The sequence below is a fragment of the Procambarus clarkii genome, chromosome 94 (genome assembly GCF_040958095.1).
Source record: "Procambarus clarkii isolate CNS0578487 chromosome 94, FALCON_Pclarkii_2.0, whole genome shotgun sequence".
Classification (NCBI taxonomy): domain Eukaryota; kingdom Metazoa; phylum Arthropoda; class Malacostraca; order Decapoda; family Cambaridae; genus Procambarus; species Procambarus clarkii.
In genome coordinates, this window is record NC_091243.1 from 9,765,619 (window position 1) to 9,784,756 (window position 19,138).

At 43.4% G+C, this 19,138-nt stretch overlaps 1 protein-coding gene across 1 annotated transcript in view; it reads left to right on the plus strand.

The window, feature by feature from the left end:
* Positions 1–6,666: 6,666 nt before the first annotated feature.
* Positions 6,667–19,138, plus strand: part of LOC123747324 (uncharacterized) — a 29,178-nt gene continuing 16,706 nt past the window's right edge. The window contains exons 1-6 of the mRNA XM_069319715.1: positions 6,667–6,928; positions 7,941–8,051; positions 12,296–12,437; positions 12,715–12,825; positions 15,733–15,855; positions 18,014–18,190. Coding sequence (XP_069175816.1) covers positions 6,890–6,928; positions 7,941–8,051; positions 12,296–12,437; positions 12,715–12,825; positions 15,733–15,855; positions 18,014–18,190 — 703 coding nt within the window. The 5' untranslated portion in view covers positions 6,667–6,889. The remainder of the gene's footprint in view (positions 6,929–7,940; positions 8,052–12,295; positions 12,438–12,714; positions 12,826–15,732; positions 15,856–18,013; positions 18,191–19,138) is intronic.

Genomic DNA, 19,138 nt, shown 5'->3' on the forward strand with positions numbered 1-19,138 from the left:
TAGGAGAACATAGACCCCATACAACCTATATATTATGTGAGAAATCTTTAAAGAATTCTGATAAAGAAAGAGATCTAGGGGTGGTTCTAGATAGAAAACTATCACCTGAGGACCACATAAAGAATATTGTGCAAGGAGCCTATGCTATGCTTTCTAACTTCAGAATTGCATTTAATTACATGGATGGCGATATACTAAAGAAATTGTTCATGACTTTTGTTAGGCCAAAGCTAGAATATGCAGCTGTTGTGTGGTGCCCATATCTTAAGAAGCACATCAACAAACTGGAAAAGGTGCAAAGACATGCTACTAAGTGGCTCCCAGAACTGAAGGGTAAGAGCTACGAGGAGAGGTTAGAAGCATTAAACATGCCAAAACTAGAAGACAGAAGAAAAAGAGGTGATATGATCACTACATACAAAATAGTAACAGGAATTGATAAAATCGACAGGGAAGATTTCCTGAGACCTGGCACTTCAAGAACAAGAGGTCATAGATTTAAACTAGCTAAACACAGATGCCGAAGAAATATAAGAAAATTCACCTTCGCAAATAGAGTGGTAGACGGTTGGAACAAGTTAAGTGAGAAGGTGGTGGAGGCCAAGACCGTCAGTAGTTTCAAAGCGTTATATGGCAAAGAGTGCTGGGAAGACGGGACACCACGAGCGTAGCTCTCATCCTGTAACTACACTTAGGTAATTACACTTAGGTAATTACACTTAGGTAATTACACACATACACAAATTATGAGGAGGATTGAAACAAAGGATGATAGTAGGAGGCTATAAGATGACCTAGATAGACTGAGTGAATGGTCCAACAAATGGCTGTTGAAGTTCAACCCGAGTAAATGCAAAGTAATGAAACTAGGCAGTGGAAACAGGAGGCCAGACACAGGATACAGAATAGGAGATGAAGTACTTAATGAAACAGACAGAGAGAAATAGAAAGAAATAGTCAATAGAAAAAGTCAATAGAAAGATCTAGGAGTTGATATCACACCAAACCTGTCTCCTGAAGCCCACATAAAGAGAATAACGTCTGCGGCATATGCGAGGCTGGCTAACATCAGAACAGCGTTCAGGAACCTGTGTAAGGAATCATTCAGAATCTTGTACACCACATATGTAAGACCAATCCTGAAGTATGCGGCCCCAGCATGGAGCCCGTACCTTGTCAAGCACAAGACAAAGCTGGAAAAAGTCCAAAGGTATGCTACTAGACTAGTCCCAGAACTAAGAGGCATGAGTTATGAGGAAAGGCTGCGGGAAATGCACCTTACGACACTGGAAGACAGAAGAGTAAGGGGGGACATGATCACAACCTACAAAATCCTCAGGGGAATCGACCGGGTAAACAAGGATGACCTATTCAACACTGGAGGGACGCGAACAAGGGGACACAGGTGGAAGCTGAGTACCCAAATGAGCCACAGTGACATTAGAAAAAACTTTTTCAGTGTCAGAGTAGTTAGTAAATGGAATGCACTAGGAAGTGATGTGGTGGAGGCTGACTCCATACACAGTTTCAAATGTAGATATGATAGAGCCCAGTAGGCTCAGGAATCTGTACACCAGTTGATTGACGGTTGAGAGGCGGGACCAAAGAGCCAAAGCTCAACCCCCGCAAGCACAATTAGGTGAGTACATACACATACACACACACATACACACACACACACACATATATATATATATATATATATATATATATATATATATATATATATATATATATATATATATATATATATATATATATATATATATATGTCGTACCTAGTAGCCAGAACGCACTTCTCAGCCTACTATGCAAGGCCCGATTTGCCTAATAAGCCAAGTTTTCATGAATTAATTGTTTTTCGACTTCCTAACCTAACCTAACCTAACTTTTTCGGCCACCTAACCTAACCTAACCTATAGAGATAGGTTAGGTTAGGAAAGGTAGGGTTGGTTAGGTTCGGTCATATATCTACGTTAATTTTAACTCCAATAAAAAAAAATTGACCTCATACATAATGAAACGGGTAGCTTTATCATTTCATAAGAAAAAAATTAGAGAAAATATATTAATTCATGAAAACTTGGCTTAATAGGCAAATCGGGCCTTGCATAGTAGGCTGAGAAGTGCATTCTGGCTACTAGGTTCTGGTTCTGGCTATATATATATGTCGTACCTAGTAGCCAGAACGCACTTCTCAGCCTACTATGCAAGGCCCGATTTGCCTAATAAGCCAAGTTTTCATGAATTAATATATTTTCTCTATTTTTTTTCTTATGAAATGATAAAGCTACCCATTTCATTATGTATGAGGTCATTTTTTTTTATTGGAGTTAAAATTAACGTAGATATATGACCGAACCTAACCAACCCTACCTAACCTATCTTTATAGGTTAGGTTAGGTTAGGTAGCCGAAAAAGTTAGGTTAGGTTAGGTTAGGTAGGTTAGGTAGTCGAAAAACAATTAATTCATGAAAACTTGGCTTATTAGGCAAATTGGGCCTTGCATAGTAGGCTGAGAAGTGCGTTCTGGCTACTAGGTACGACATATATATATATATATATATACATATATATATATATATATATATATATATATATATATATATATATGTATATATATATGTATATATATATGTATATATATATATATATATATGCAGAATAACCACATATGAAAAATAGAAAATGCTTAACGCGTTTTCGGCTAATTCGCCTTCATCAGAGCAAAGTAGAAATGATTTCTACTTTGCTCTGATGAAGGCGAATTAGCCGAAAACGCGTTAAGCATTTTCTATTTTTCATATGTGGTTATTCTGCATACTTGGATCAGTGTTTTTGTGATCATTGTTGCATATATATATATATATTCTACCCACCTCAAGACTCCGCTCCAATATAGAAGCATCAAGAAATATGGACCAATAGGCTTTCTACAAACACTTCTATTCAATATCCATTGTTTCGTGTTCTGTCTTGTGTTGATACTTTTAATACCCTATTAATATCCTCTAATGCCACATCATCCTTCCCACCTCACTCAAATGTAATGCCACATCACCCTTCCCACCTCACTCAAAAGTAGATATAAAATCAGGGAAATGCAAGTTCTAATCAGTTGTGTATTTGTGAAGTCTTTGAAAATGTAATAAGTTTTACGAAACGCGCCCGTGTCGCGTCAGACTAGAAATAAAAATGAATTTTGGAGAAGTGATTTTTGATTTACCTCCAACAGTGAAGCATAATGTACGAAAGATTGAGAAAATTCGTGTTAGAATTATTAATCTTACTTTTTCGGTCATATTTAATAAAATATGTCTACAGGAAAGACTGCTACCAAAATATACTAATGTTAAAGTGCACGACCCAGCAGCAAGGAATCAAGCCTTCACGATAAAATATCGCCAGGATCTGATTCGTGATCAGATATACAAGGCAGAGAATGAAATCAAAGACAAAAAAACGCAACTACTTCATGCTACAAACGAGTGGAGAAATAGCAACATCGACCATAGTATCCGTACCCGCATTGAACAACACCTCGACATCCTCACAGACCAACATCACCTCAGCACTGAAACAAGGATTATCAAGAAACTAACAACATTATATGGAGGACCTATGGCAATTCCACGACCAAGAGATGGCTTCCTGAACCTTGCAGGAATTAACCTCACTGAGGACCAAGTCACTCTCCTAAATCTGGGCATAAACTGTCATGTTATGTCCAGACCGAGTGAAATGGCCCGGAAAGTGGAGTTGGAAATTCTGTTGGACGACATATTCGACCTCGAGACACAAAAGAAGGTCACTACCAAAGATACCTTACAAGCAGAACTTATTGCAGAAGGAGGAAAGAATCGAGGCAACTACAGAAGCACCATACTGTCCCCCGAGCTTAGAGCGGCAGCTAAAAGCCTTCGCGAGAACAAGGAGATAGTTGTCAGGAGAGGTGACAAGTCGCCAATATATGTCATTCTTAAAAAAGACGAATATCTGGCGAAAATGAACATCATACTCTCTGACCAAACTAAGTTCCAAAGGGTAACGAAGGACACTACAGCCGAATTAAAAGCAAAGGTCAACAAACTGATCGAAACTGTGAACGCCAAGAAATCCGGACTCCACCTGCCAAAGATCATTGGGGAATATAAACCTGGATATGCGTATGGAAATGTCAAGACGCACAAGCCTGGAAACCCACTTCGGCCAATCATTAGCCAGATACCCACACCCACGTACAGATTGGCAAAGCGACTCAACGGCCTGCTGACTCCTTATGTTCCTTGCGCCTTCAGCCTGAAGTCTCCAAAGGAATTTGTGGACTTACTGCGGGGCGCACGGGCCACAGGGATAAGAGCCTCGTTGGACGTAGAATCGCTGTTTACCAACGTACCTGTGGACGAGACAATCGGAATGATAGCCGACAGAGTGTATCGTGATCCAGCCTGTACTCCTCTTGACATGCCAGAAAGTATTCTGAGGAAACTACTCCAAGCTTGTACTAAAGAGGCACCCTTCTTGAGCCCGGATGGGCATATGTATAAGCAAGTAGATGGGGTCGCTATGGGTTCTCCCCTAGGTGTCCTGTTTGCAAACTTCTACATGGGTACCATCGAGCAAAAAGTCTTAGTCGACATGAACTTGAAACCGGCCATATACTGCAGGTATGTTGACGACATTTTTACACAGGTACCTGATGTCAGACATCTGCAGGAGCTGAAGGAGGCATTTGAGCAGAGTTCCGTGCTGCGTTTCACTTACGAGACGGAAAAGGATGGGAAGCTGCCTTTTCTAGATGTAACAGTCATGGAAAAGGGCGGAGGTTTCCACACTGCAGTCTACACAAAGGAAACAAACATAGGAATGTGCCTAAATGCCAACAGCGACTGCCCTGACAGGTACAAGAGGAGTGTTGTTAACGCATACGTCGACCGTGCTCTCAGCCACAGCTCAGAATGGAAGCAAGTCGACGAAGAACTCTGTAGGGTAAGGCAGGTTCTAGTCAATAACGGCTTCTCCAATGGTTTCATCGAAGACATCATAAGAAGGAAAGTGAAAAGCCATGCAACCTCTGAAGAGACAACTAACACAACACCTATACCCCCTATTAGACTATTTTACAAGAACTTCTTTTCCACAGCTCATAAAACAGAGGAAAGGGTCCTGAAAGATATTGTTAATAGAAACGTTATCCCTACAGACAAAAATCAGAGGATACAACTGACGATTTACTATAAAACCAGAAAAACGGCCAGCCTACTCATGAGAAACTCTCCAGACACAAAACAGAACGCTTTAAAAGAGACTAACGTCGTCTATGCCTTCAAATGCCCACTTGGGGACTGTAAGCTCCAAAAAACCCAGTATATAGGCAAGACAACAACATCTCTTTCTAGGCGTTTAACGATGCATAAACAACAGGGCTCCATTAAGGAACATATAATCTCTTCCCATAACCAAACCATCGCCAGAGAAATCCTAGTAAACAACACAGAAATCATCGATAGATACAGCGATAGCAGGCGGCTTGACGTTTGCGAGGCACTACACATCAAGAAGTCAACACCAGCAATCAACAGACAATTATTGCACAACTATATTCTACCCACCTCAAGACTCCGCTCCAATATAGAAGCATCAAGAAATATGGACCAATAGGCTTTCTACAAACACTTCTATTCAATACCCATTGTTTCTGTTCTGTCTTGTGTTGATACTTTTAATACCCTATTAATATCCCCTAGTGTTCTGTCTTGTGTTAATGCCACATCACCCTTCCCACCTCACTCAAATGTAATGCCACATCACCCTTCCCACCTCACTCAAATGTAGATATAAAATCAGGGAAACGCAAGTTCTAATCAGTTGTGTATTTGTGAAGTCTTTGAAAATGTAATAAGTTTTACGAAACGCGCCCGTGTCGCGTCAGACTAGAAATAAAAATGAATTTTGGAGAAGTGATTTTTGATTTACCTCCAACAGTGAAGCGTAATGTACGAAAGATTGAGAAAATTCGTGTTAGAATTATTAATCTTACTTTTTCGGTCATATTTAATAATATATGTCTACAGGAAAGACTGCTACCAAAATATACTAATATATATATATATATATATATATGTTTTAAATTAGCCCAAAAAGTAGTTTTCCTGAACCGATTATGTGTCTGTAATCCTTTACACCACCGCCCACGGGATGGGTATGGGGTGCATAATAAAGAAAGAAAGAAAGCGAAATTAAAAATTTGGGAGCGCGGGCCTCTCAAAAGTAGCCCAATTCGCTACTTGTAGCCCAATCTGGCAACCCTGTGCGCCAGGGAGGATCAGGAAGCGTCAAGGAGGATCAGGGAGGCCGAAGCGGCGCCGGAAGGAGGCTCTAATACTACATCTTTCTCTTGATTCTCCCCACACGCTCCCCAGGTTACCATGGTAACCTCGCATCTGCTCGATACTATTAACTTTTGATCCTGTCAAATAATATACAGTATTTTTATATCCTTTATATATACATATATATGTTTTGTACTTCTTAGAACGAAACACTACTTCTTTTAAAAAAGCAACTAAAGCAATCCTTTGTGGTAATTTATTATTAAATGTAGTTTGGTCGGTTACAGTACGGTTAGAGTAATAAATATATGTATATTTCCGTATTGTTTAGTTTAAGTGTACCTTTCTTCTGGAGATCATTGAAACTAGGAATACCATTATACATAATGTATTTGTATATCGTGTCGTCGGTAAAAGAAGGTATAGCATGAAGGAGTAGAAACAGTGTGTGCAGAGGTGCGTGGAGGACCATCCAGGTTGAAGCGGACTGTATCACATCATCGTTCAGATCACGCCTATTGTATTTCTTGCTTGTGGCTACACCAAACTGACCAGAAATGGAAAGTATAGACAGAGAAAATCTGTATCAAGCACAGGTAGGTCAACCAGTGGTGTCCCGCTCGATGTATGTTATAATGGTATGGCGAACATACAGTGGGTGATCGTACTAACCTTATTCTGGCTTCCCTGATCCCGTCTTGTGTGTGTTGGAGAGATTACTCGCATTTTTTATAATGGGTTGGGGCACTACACGTAATGTTTCTTACGGTAAGAAGTTTACATTTGGAGTGTAGAACACAAGCAGAACTGTAATGAGGGTTGACAGTGAAGAAGCAACCTCAGTGATGCTGGGGGAGGCTGTTGCTTGCTCCTCTCCAATACTTGCTCTCACCTTCCTTTTCACACTCATAACAACATAAGAATAAAAGAAACTTAACAAGGCCTAGTGAGGATAGGAGGATCAATAGGCCTTGTCTGCACACACACGTGCAGATGATGAGTCACAATTCCTGCCCGAAACGCTGTGCGTAATAGTGGCTTTAGGCATTGTATGTACTAGCTCTATCTATAAATCCATCAACTTTTTGTATCTCACCTTGTATGTATGTACCTTACCTGAGTAAATATTTGTATTTGTATTTGTGACTGAAGATATGAAGACTAAACCACACACCAGAAGATGAGGAGGCGAGAACATTTCAGTCCGTCAGGGAATATTATCAAATCAATTATCACAATCGTTTTGATAATGGTTCAGGACAGACCAAAATGTCATCATCTCATCTTCTGGTGTGTCGTTTAGTCTATATATATATATACATGTTAGGCTTATATTGAGATCGTTCCCCCCCCAGGTCGAATTACTAACCCTTCCTAGGATACAACCCCCACAACATGCTGTTTAATTCCTGGGTACCTACTTACTGCTAGATGAATAGGGGGAAGTAGGTGATAGGAAATGCACCTAACCATTCTGTACCGCCCAGAATTGGAACCTGGAATTCTCAATTGTGAGTCGAGAACGAACCCGACTGTACTACTGGGACCCTATAGATGTTGTGGGTCTCAAGTAATTTTAGATAAACTCACATATGCCTTTTTTTCCAGGATATAGAGGGAAGCAGCAGTGCAGTTACAACTCCAGGTGATGTCGTGAACATCACCTCTATACAGCTGGACACCCCAACCAGTTCCCAACCACCACCCTCACCACGCACTGTAATTGTCACTACAGTATCTACACTGTTTTTCACATCACCTCAATGGTTTATAATTAATTTTTGAAAAATTTGTCTCTCCATCATACAATACAATATTGTATCTGTTTTCAGATTATTGTAGAACATTTATCTAGTGTGCTTTTCTTTCGGCTTCCTGGCGCTATCGGGCTAATATGCAAATCATTAGACCGGGGCATTCTATGGAGTTCTGCCTATCGAGGATCACTCGCCAGAACATGGCCCCCTCAGAGAGGTGCAGGGAGCATTAGCCCTGGAAAACTCCCTGTGGTTGGGGTTAACCTTATCTGCCATTGATCAGGGATAGGTAAGGGATATGATATCTACCCCAGAAAGGTAGGCATAACAAAATAGACCCTACATAGTAAGAAAATTACAAGCAAAAGTCGAACAGAGAGGTAGAACACTCTCCAATCCCAAGGAAACAAGCAAAGGGGCCTAACAGCTGAGTGGGCAGCGCTCGGTATTCGTAGTCCTGAGGTTTCGGGTTTGATCCCTGGTGGAGGCAGAAACAAATTGGCAGAGTTTCTTTCATCCTGATGCCCTTGTCCACCTAGCAGTAAATAGGTACCTGGGAGTTAGACAGCTGCTACGGGCTGCTTCCTGGTGGTGTGTAACAAAAAAGGAGACTTGTTCGAGGACTGGGCCGCAGGGATGCTTAGCCCCGAAATCATCTTAACATAACCTCAAGATAACCACACTTTATCACCGCGTCGCTCGTCCACGCAGCCCTTCCCCCTCTGCACCAGTGACCCAGCCACTCCAGTTTTTCAGCTAATGCATCTTCCAAGTTCCAGCTCGTCTCGTGGTGGTTTGAAAGTTGCTGTGTTCCCTTGTCTCAGGGTAACAGTCACCACTTTTGCCTCCATCATGCTGCCTGTTGGGTCAACGACACCTTTGATCCGCAGTCTTGCGAGTTGTGTTCTCTGCTTGTTCTCCAGTACTATTCTGATGACATTACTGTTAGGGTACATCCAGCATCCGTGTTGCATGCTAGATTTAGGTTGCTGCAACACGCTAGGTTGGTTTCCCACCTGGATGCCCCGCGGCTGCCCTACTTTGGTTATAGAGACCCGAACCTAGGTGCATTAGTCACTTTGACTTTGATTCATTCTGCGCCCCCTGGTCTTTTCCCTGTTGTTCATCCTGCACCTCCACCCCTGCTTCCCGCATCCCAAACGTCTGAGGGTTACGAAGTCGGGGCAGGGTTTAGTTGGTAATGAGACTCGGGCAGCTTCGGGGCCTGCCCCATTCTGGTTGGGGACGGAGGCATTTGAGCCGGTTCCTCCTTCCGAGGCTTCTGGGTCCCACCAGGCTTTCCCCTAGACTCTGCCTTTCTGGGTCTCCCTTCTTTTCAACCTTTCCCCTAGACTCTGCCTTTTCTTCAGGGGTGTAGGGTTTGGAGGCTGGTTCTGCCCTGGGTCCCTAACTGGAGGATCCTGGGGAGGAGTTGACCTAGGGGATTTGGGTCCCCTTTGACCCCGCTATGGTGTTGTGGCCTCTTCACCGGACTTGTTGTTGCAGGGGGAGGGGTTTTCTTACCTCCCCTTCCCTGTATGAGTATGATTTGCGGTCTACCCCTCCCTGGGTTCGGTTCCGGGTTCTCTTGGGTTTCTCAGCTCCTTCATTCCGGAGGTTTTCTTCCTCTCAAATCTCACCTAAGGAGGTTCGGGAGGCTCTTGCTGCTTACTTCCTGCGAGACCCAGATTCTGCCTCTGTCATGGATCCATCCTTGTTTGAGTTCGTTTTTTCTTCCCCCTGTATTGGGTGCATTTGAATGTTCCGGAGTCTTCCTGGCTGACAGACTGGCATTCTTTTCATTGGGAGTGGCATGGGTTCTGTCATACCCCACACACTTGAGTGGCGAGAAACTTCTACCATTCTACAGGTTTCCTAGTGGGTAAGTTTGAGCATGTTAATGTGTGCTTGTTCGCCCATGTGCTTTTTCGGGATGTTAGTCTTGTACAGCTGTACATGCAGGTTCCTACTCTTTTGGCATCCTTGGCTGCTGAGGATTTGCGCTCCCGTGGGCATTTGGCTTCGGTCTTGTGCTTCTTTTCCCTTTTCGAGCTGTCTTTGACATGGCTTGAGGAGGATGTGGAGGCATTGTGTGCCGGGCCTTCGTTGGGTGTGCTAGCCTTTGCGGTTTGGGCGTAGGCCGCGCTATTGAAGCTGTTTGTGCCTATCCTGAAGGAGGCGGTGTTTGTTCTCTGCTTCTTGTCTTGCATACCGTCTGGCTGTGCTCTCTCTGGAATCTGCTTGGGCCTCTGGCTCTTAGGTTTTCATTGCCATTTTGTCCGTTGCTGTTTATGGAGGCTGCTGTCTTGCAGGTTCTGCAGGCGGCTTCGTCTAGTTGTTGTCCTATGTTGGACTTGTTGGTTCTCCGGGGTGGCCATTCTTGGCCTTCTCGGAGGGTCATGCCAAGGCTCGGGGTTCTGCTGGTTGGGGTAGGTCATTGGTGCCAGCTTCTGAGCCTGCGCTTCCTTCGGAGCTGGCGTCGTCTGGTCAGCGCGATGATCACTTTGTTTGTAGGTCTGCTTCTCGTAAGGGGCATCAGCCTCTGTTTGCTTACGCTTGGGCCTACGATTCGTGAGCATTTCAGGTTGTATCATTCGGCCTCTGGTGGCATTGGGTTGCTCCTTCTCCTTCAGGGGGTTTGGGGCTGGGGGGGCAGGCTTCTTTCCCTGCCCTTCATTGGGCCATCTTGGAGTGGGTGTTTCTAGGTTGTTCGCAGGGTTATTATGTCTAGCCAGCCTGAGGTCTATCCTCGTACCCATGACGTTCGCAAGTTTGCTGCTTTGGCTGCTGTGTTTGGCAACATGTCTTGAGCTGATATTTGGGTACGGAGATTTTGGAGGTCGAACAGGATCCTGGCCACCCATTATTTGTTTAACGTTCTTGGGTTTGGGCTTTCTTGTGTTGCTTTGGGTCGCAAGTTGCAGCCCGTTGTCTTGACTTCGCATTGAGGAGTGTGTGGCATCTGCCTCCTGGGTAAGTCCCTCTTTTCCTTATCTTTGGTTGTGTAGCTCCAGGGAGCCGAAGGGGTTCCCCACAGAAAACCAGCATTGAATGTAATGAAACGCCATTTTCTGGGTGAGCCCTGGGGGCTTCCTGGGAACCCTCCATCCCTCCGGTCAGTGGTTTTCACATGGTTGATACAGTACTTAGTCTCCGAACTGGAGTGGTTGGGTTGCCGGCATGGGGGTCCGGGGCTCCCCCTCCCTCTTCCAGGGGGGGACTGCGAGGTTGAGCGATGTAGCGATGGAGTATAACGTTTTCTTGTTTGCTTGTTTCCTTGGGATTGGAGGGAGTTTTACCTCTGTTCAGCTTTTGGTTGTAATTTTCTTGCCGTGTGGGGGTATCTTTTTGTTGTGCCTACTTTTTTGGGTTCCTAACCCCGGTCGATGGCAGATAAGGTTAACCCCCCAACCACAGGGAGGGGGGTCCAGGGCCATTGCTCCATGTACCTCTCTTAGGAGGCCATGTTCTGGCTAGTGGTCCCTGGTAGGCAGAACTCCATAGACTAATGCCCCAGTCTAATGATTTGCATATTAGCCTGATAGCTCCAGGGAGCCTCCGGGGCTCACCCAGAAAATGGCGTTTCATTACATTCAATGCTGGTTTTTTGTTTGTTAACATGGATTTAAGAATACTGTACTTACAGTATTTTTAACTTTAGATTAAATTTTATGTGCCTATACTATATTATGGCCTAGTGCCAGTTGGTATTAATAGATCTTAAAGTCCGAAAATCAAACAAGAGATTCAACAACTTTCACAAAAAATTATTACTGTACTGTACCTCTCTTTTACACACTTGTTGAATGTATTAAGTTAGTTTGTGCATATTTCAGGTTGTATATTGACTTGAAATAACTTATTTATATAGAAATTTCCCCTCTTGATATCTAACTGTTGTAAACTTAAATTAGTGGTGTGTAGTGAATGCCAACTCCATAATAATATATTATATAAGAATTGTTTGAAGTGACCATTGCATAAGGTGTTTTCTTATGATTGGAATTTTACAATTGTTTTTTCATTATGAGGAATCATGAAATATAACTGACCAAATAAGATACAGTATACTGAAATGCATTTGGTCATTACTGCATTGCTTTATAATGTATTATTGTACATTGCATGAGTCGTACTTACAACTACAACATGTGACTTATTACTGTAGTTGTAATATTTTTAATTTATTATGCCATACATCGGCAGATAACAACAACAGTCAGCACCCCGCCTTTTGATGAGCCGCTGGGACCGCCACCAGCCTACACATTTAACCCCCCACGAATGAGTACTTTAGAACCTATCCCTGGTCCACCTCCCTCATACGATGAATGCCACAGCCTCAACGGTATGATATTGTGATGCATATTCTTTAACCTGTATAATGAATGCTAATTTATTCTTCATTCACTTTTAGTGCCTTATCTTTCCATTCTAATAGGTAAGTCTAGACATCTAAAACCATTACTGTTTGTATTGTGAGCCAAGTTAACTGTTGAACGAGTACAGTATCTCACTTGTTACATTGGTTTTCTAATTAAAAGTGTGGTGCCGTGTGTATCGTTTCCTGCAATTATTCAGAATCATAGTTTAATTATTATATTAATTTTTTTTCTAATTTTCAGTTCCTCCCCCTACATATGATTCCTTGTTTGGGCGAGTGCGGGAAGTTCATAAAACTTCCAATGGTGCTGTCGATTTTCTGAAAAATCTGATAGTCCTTTTTGTTGGAACAAGTAAGTACTGTATACTTTTGTTTTCCAGTGTAATATAATAGTTATGGCAGCCATCAGTAATTTGCTGAATACAAATATATATCTGTGCTGTATATACTAGTACATACTGTAATTTGAAATGTCATAAGCCACTTCAAAGATTTCTTTACTTGGTGAGACAAAATCAGTTTTCCAACATGAGAGTACAGTACCTCAGTATATGTAGGAATATTGTACATCAGGCATGTCAAATTGAGGGTTCCCCTGAGGGCCATATGGATCACATTTGTGTTGTCATGAGGACCACACACGACGCCTAACTGAAGTCGTATAATAACAATTATTGCAGAATATCTTTATTACTTAAACTTAGAAACATACAATGTGCATAAAAATGGTTTAGCAGCTAGCCACATACATGACTGTAAAGTAATGAGTAGTTTAACAAAAGAAAAAAAAATTTAAACAACAAAATAGATTTCTATGCAACAGCAACAAACACATTGAACAAAAACTAAACAGTTCAAAATGAACATTTATTTATGACTATTCAGTCATTTTTAGTGTTTTGTACTAAGGTTTGACACCTCTTTCTGGGGGGACCCCCTTCAGCTCCCCGGAGCTATACAGGCTGATATGTATAGCATTAGACTTTGGCATCAGTGTGAATGGAGTTCTAGGGCTACCAGAGACCACGAGCCAGAACCTGGCCCCCTTCAGAGAGGCATGAGGAGCAATGGCCTATAGAAATGTACATGGGATTTGGAGCATTCTATGTCTGCCATCAACTGGGCCGGGCAACCAGAAAGGTAGGCACCCCAAAACAAGCCGCTATTCTGGTTAAAACAACTATAATAGCCAAACGAGTGGACAGAACTCCCCAAATGAAAATGAGCAAACAAGCATGATGTCACACTTGCCGTGCCACTTGTCTGCGCAGCTTCCTCCTCCCGGGGATGGGAGGTGGGGGGGGGGGGTAGAGCCCCAGACACATCGCGCCGGCTATTCACCTGTCAGTTCTCAGCTGTTGTGGCTCGGTTGTGTGGCTCCAGCTCTAGATTCTCTCTTGTTGTGCTGTACCTTGTGTCCAGTACTACTCTTATGGTGATGAGCGAGCTGGGAGTAGTATTCACAGGTACTCAGGCTGCATGTGCTTAGGGTTCCCTTTCCTGAGTGCCATGTAAGTACCGCCATTGGGGCTTGGGGTTATCTTCCACAAGTCACTTTGGGGTCCACCTCTGTTGGTCTTTAGCTGCTCGGTGATTGAACGCCCTGGAAGTGTTGGGTTTCCTCCTCCATTGTTACCATGGGGTAAGGGGTACTGCACAGCTAGTTTTCACCTATTACAGCTGACGACTCTGTTCCTCCTGGGTACATTGTCCTCTTGCGGGGTTTTTCTTTTCAATTTTGTTTGTGCCTGATGGGGGGGTCTGCTTTTCTTTCCCTGCCCTCCTGTGTTCGGTGGTACTTTTAGGTATTCGGGTGTTGGCCTACCTCGACGACTGGCTGGTGTGGGCTCCCAGTCAGTCCTCGTGTCTGCTCGCCAGGGATTTGGTTCTTTCCGAGCTTGCCGGGTTTGGGTTCCTGGTGACCTGGAGAAAGTCCCATCTGGTCCCCTCCCAGGTTTGGACTTGTGTGGGACTCTCGGACCGCTTCCTTGTCTTCCTCCGGCGCAGGGGTTTCTGCTCTTTCAGTTCTGGTGGTAGGTGTGTTTGTTTGCAGCCGTCTCCATCTTTTCTGCTGAAGAACAAGACAGTGGCTTTCTGGAGGGGTCCTTGGGTTGTTGATGCTTGGTTGGTTCGGCCTGGGGGTGCATCACGTGTTGTATCCGGTTGTGGCTCTTCGCCGTTATTTGCGTGCCACGGCCTCAGTGGCCAGGGGCGAGCCTTGGGTTGATCCGGGTTTTCGTTATTCCCTGTTCCAGGGCCAGGTCTTCCAAGTCATCCGCAGGATTATTCGGTCCAGCGAGCCTGTGGTCTATCCCCGTGCCCATGTCGTTCGCAAATTTGCTGCTTTAGCTGCCGTTTTTGGTAATGTCTTGGGCTGACGTATAGGCGCAGGGATTTTGGAGGTCGAACAGGTCCTTGCTGCCTGTTACCTTGTTAATGTTCCTTGCCCTAGTCGGGCATGTTGTCTCAAGTTCGAGTTGAGGTAAGAGTGGCGGCCGCCTTCTGGGTCAGTCCCTTTTTTACTTTTATGTTGTTAGGTAGCTCCGGGGAGCCGGAGGGGGCTCTCCACAGAAAACCAGCGTTGAATGTAATGAAACACCATTTTCTGGGTGTTTTCTTGGAGGCTCCCTGGCAACCCTCCCTTCCTCCAGTTGGCAGTAGTCACCTTTTTCTATATTCAACCTCTGATCTGGGGTTGGATGGCTGGCACAGGGGGTCTGGGGCTCCCCCTTCCCACTCCCTGGGAGGGGAAAGCTGCGCAGACAGCGGTGCAGAGATGGTTGTGACGTCATGCTTGTTTGCTTGTTTTCAGATTAGGAAGTTCTGCTTGATAGTTTGGTTTTCGGTAGCAATTTCTAACCAGGTGGAGTTTGTTTTGAGATGCCTACCTTTCTGGGGGCCTAACCCAGTCAGTGGCCGACATGGGATGCTTCCAACCACATGGGGAGTTTCTATAGGTCATTGCTCCTCATGCCTCTCTGAGGAGGCCAGGTTCTGGCTCGTGGTCCCCAGTAGGCAAGTTCCCCAATCGAATTGACTGATGCCACGGTCTAATACATACATATCAGACTCACCCAGAAAATGGCGTGTCATTACATTCAACGCTGGTTTTATATCAGTGTTTCCTCGAGGAAGGTGTCCTCCTCATTGAGTATTGTGTGGCCATGTTCTTGGGAGAGCAAGATGTTGTCCAAGAAAGCAATTGAGTGGCATGCTCAGGAGATTCCATCTACATTCAATGCATTTTATATTTTTTCAGTTGGTTGTACAGTGATGATCAGCATAACCATAGTGATTCCTATATTCATGATCATCGTTGGGGCCCTCAAGATGGATGAGTGCCCTGCTGAACCATACATTCCCATATATCTTGTTATTGGAGGTAAGAACTTTTAGTTCTGCATGTACTGTACCTGTCCTTTATCTAAATAGTAGTTTTGTGTTCATCTTGTTATTCTGTGAGTGCAGGGCTATACGTAAAGTATTCTGAACTTGCGGTGCATCTTCCTTTGGCACCCCCTTTCCCCTATCCTCATAAATAATTCTAAAATTTAAACAAAAAAGTATATTACAGTATGTCATAAATTGGAAATAAGAAAAATGTTGGATATTAAAAATTTAGTGACTATTGCATTATATTGTATAACAAAAATACAATTAATTCCAGTCAAAATGCTCAGCCTATGTGTCAATGTAAGTAGATAGAATTCACAGTCTGCTTTTCTAGGAGAAGCCCCGTCGGCTTCCCGGAGCTATCCAGGTTAATATGTATCTATTAGTTTTCTGACATCAAAGTGCATGGAGTTCTTGCCTATTGGGGACCACGAGCTATAGAAACCCCCGTGTGGTTGGGAGCATTTTATGTCTGCCATTGACTGGGTCTGGCACCCAGAAAGGTAGGCGCCCCAAAACAAACCCCTATTGTGGTGAAAATATTGCTACCGAAAGCTGGACGAGTGGACAGAACTCCCCAAACGAAAAGTTAGCAAATGAGCATGAATTCATCACATAGCCACGCCGCTGTTTGTGCAATATCCCCCCTCCCCGGGAGGGGAAAAGGGAAGCCCCAGACCCTCACACTGGCGATCCACCCGTCAGTTCTTAGGCTGGATGTCAAAACATGCAAAAACACCAGCCTTTGCATTCCCACCTTCGTCTGTTCCTGAGGGGCTCTCGGGTCACGTGGCGGCTGCTTGAGGGTTTGTGCGGGAGCCTAAACTTTGCCATGATGTTCTACCTTTCGGGTTGGGTGTGGCTTCGTCGGCTGTTTTGTTTCCTTCGGGGGCGTCCTTTCCGCCTCTCTTGCGGAAAGGATGCGAGAGAGGTGTATCAGCCCAGTAAGCTCCAGGGAGCCTCCGGGACTCGCCCACAAAATGGCGTTTCATTGCATTCAACGCTGTTTTTTTTTATTATAAGTGATTGTTTTGTTGGAATAGAGTACATGTTTAATAAAGACCTTTGTAATACTGTAATATGCACTATGAATCACTATAAATGAAAAAATTTAAAATGTAAAAAAATCTAACCCATATTTCTTACACAAGACGTATTTTGAAAAATTTGTCATGGACAAATTACACTGCATGCTGGCCCAATAGCAATATTGTTATCTTGATTTTGGAAATTTTTAATTTGTGGTATAAAACTTTTACAGTACCATTATTTCAATTCCTGATTGCACCCTTTTCTTACATCTCCTTAATATTCCAATATGTGAATGAAGACAGATTGGCTTATGTTTTTTAAGTTTCTGAGCAAGGTCCGCCCCTCAGATGATATTCTGAGCCACTTAAAATGTAGATCATTCTTAGTGGATCCACTTAGGCCACTACTAGCATGTCAGGCCCTGTGCTACTGTGAATTCCACTGAGACATACAACTTTTGAAATAAACTTTTCCTATAGTCTAGAGGCAGGGAGAAACGGCAGGTGTTTATAGGTGTGTATTTAATTACAGTATAAGAAAGTATGACCCTCTGAAAACTGATCACTAAAGGAAAAGGCACTATGCTATCCAAGTGGTAGTGCATCCTTGAGCAGAAAACTTTAAGAGGTACTTAGTACCTCTTAAAGTTTTTTTCATATTTTAAACAGAGGCACATTATCTTCTTTTGGTTGAGAAGTTATGCAGCTTATGGGTACACTCATGTGGGACACAACAATGCCAGTAAGTCAGTCTTGCCTGCAGTGGGGACAGGGGAGCAATATGACATACAGGTACTATACACACATACGGGACACGATGGTAAGTCAATCTTGCTTATGATAAGAAGTTATGCACCTATGGATACACATGGGACAATATTACAAGTCAACATTGAATACTAAACATTAAAATAAGATTTTATAACATGACTGTGAAAGGACAGGGTCTCCTTTTTAAATTGTTTTTGTGTCTGCTGGTTTTGTTAGCAAATACATTTATATTAAATGTATTCTGATTATTTTACTAGGTAGTAAAAATATCTTGACTACCCAACACAATGAGTTAAAATTCTAAATCATTAGTATTGATTCACAACTGCATTTTGATATTCTTAGGTACATTTGGTGTACTGAAGAACTTGCTGGGTTTCCAAGGACGGTTACGTCGCCCCCTAGCAGAAGAGGAAGGGACAGAAGAAGGAGGAGAATCATCAGATGCTTCTACTCCATGGCATCGCAGGCTTAAGTTTGCTGGCTCCATAAACTTCTTCCTGTCAGTTTGGTTCATTTTGGGTTAGTTTACCTTTGAATGTTATATGCAGGTTTATTTACTTTCATTGTTGTCTTTTCTGGTGGGAGCCCCTTCGGCTCCCCGGAGCTATCCAGGCTGATATGTATATCCCTAACCTTTGGCATCAGTCAGTGTAGACTTAGTTCTAGGCCTACCAGGGACCACGAGCCAGAACCTGGCACCCTCAGAGAAGCACGAGGAGCAATGGCCTTTAGAAATGCACATGTGATTTGGAGCATTTTATATCTGCCATCGACCGGGACAAGCACCCAGAAAGGTAAGCGCTTCAAAACAAACCCCTATTCTGGTTAAAACAACGAAAATAGCCAAATGAGTGGACAGAGCTCCCCAAATGAAAACGAACAATCAAGCATGACGTCACATGAGTCTCGCCGCCTGTCTGTGCAGCTTCCCACTTTCCATGAGGGGGAAGGGGGAGCTCCAGACCCATCGCACCTGCAATCCAACCATTAGTTCTTAGGCTGATGTGATTGTGGCACGGTCGGGTGGCTCCAGCTCTGAATTCTATTGCTGTGTTATGCTTGGTGTTCAGTACTGCTTTTAAAATGGTGTGCGAGCTGGGAGTAATATTCACAGGTACTCGGGCTGCATGTGCTTAAAGTTACCTTCCCTGAGTGCCCTGTAAGTTCCGCCCTTGGGGCTTGGGGTTGTTTTCCACAAGTCATTTTGGGGTCTACCTCTGGTCTTTTGCTGCTTGGTAATTGAATCCCTATCTAACGAAATACAAGACAAAACATAAGGAAGGTTTAGTGCTGTGCCACAAGACTATTCCCAGAACTGAGAGGATAGGAGTATAAGAGAAAACTGAGGAAATTGGATTTAACTACATTGAATACGAGACTGAAGAGAAGACACTATTGTGACATAAGATCCTGAGGAATATTGACAAAGTAAATAGTTAAAATGTTTAGCAGGTGCAACAGGAGAGG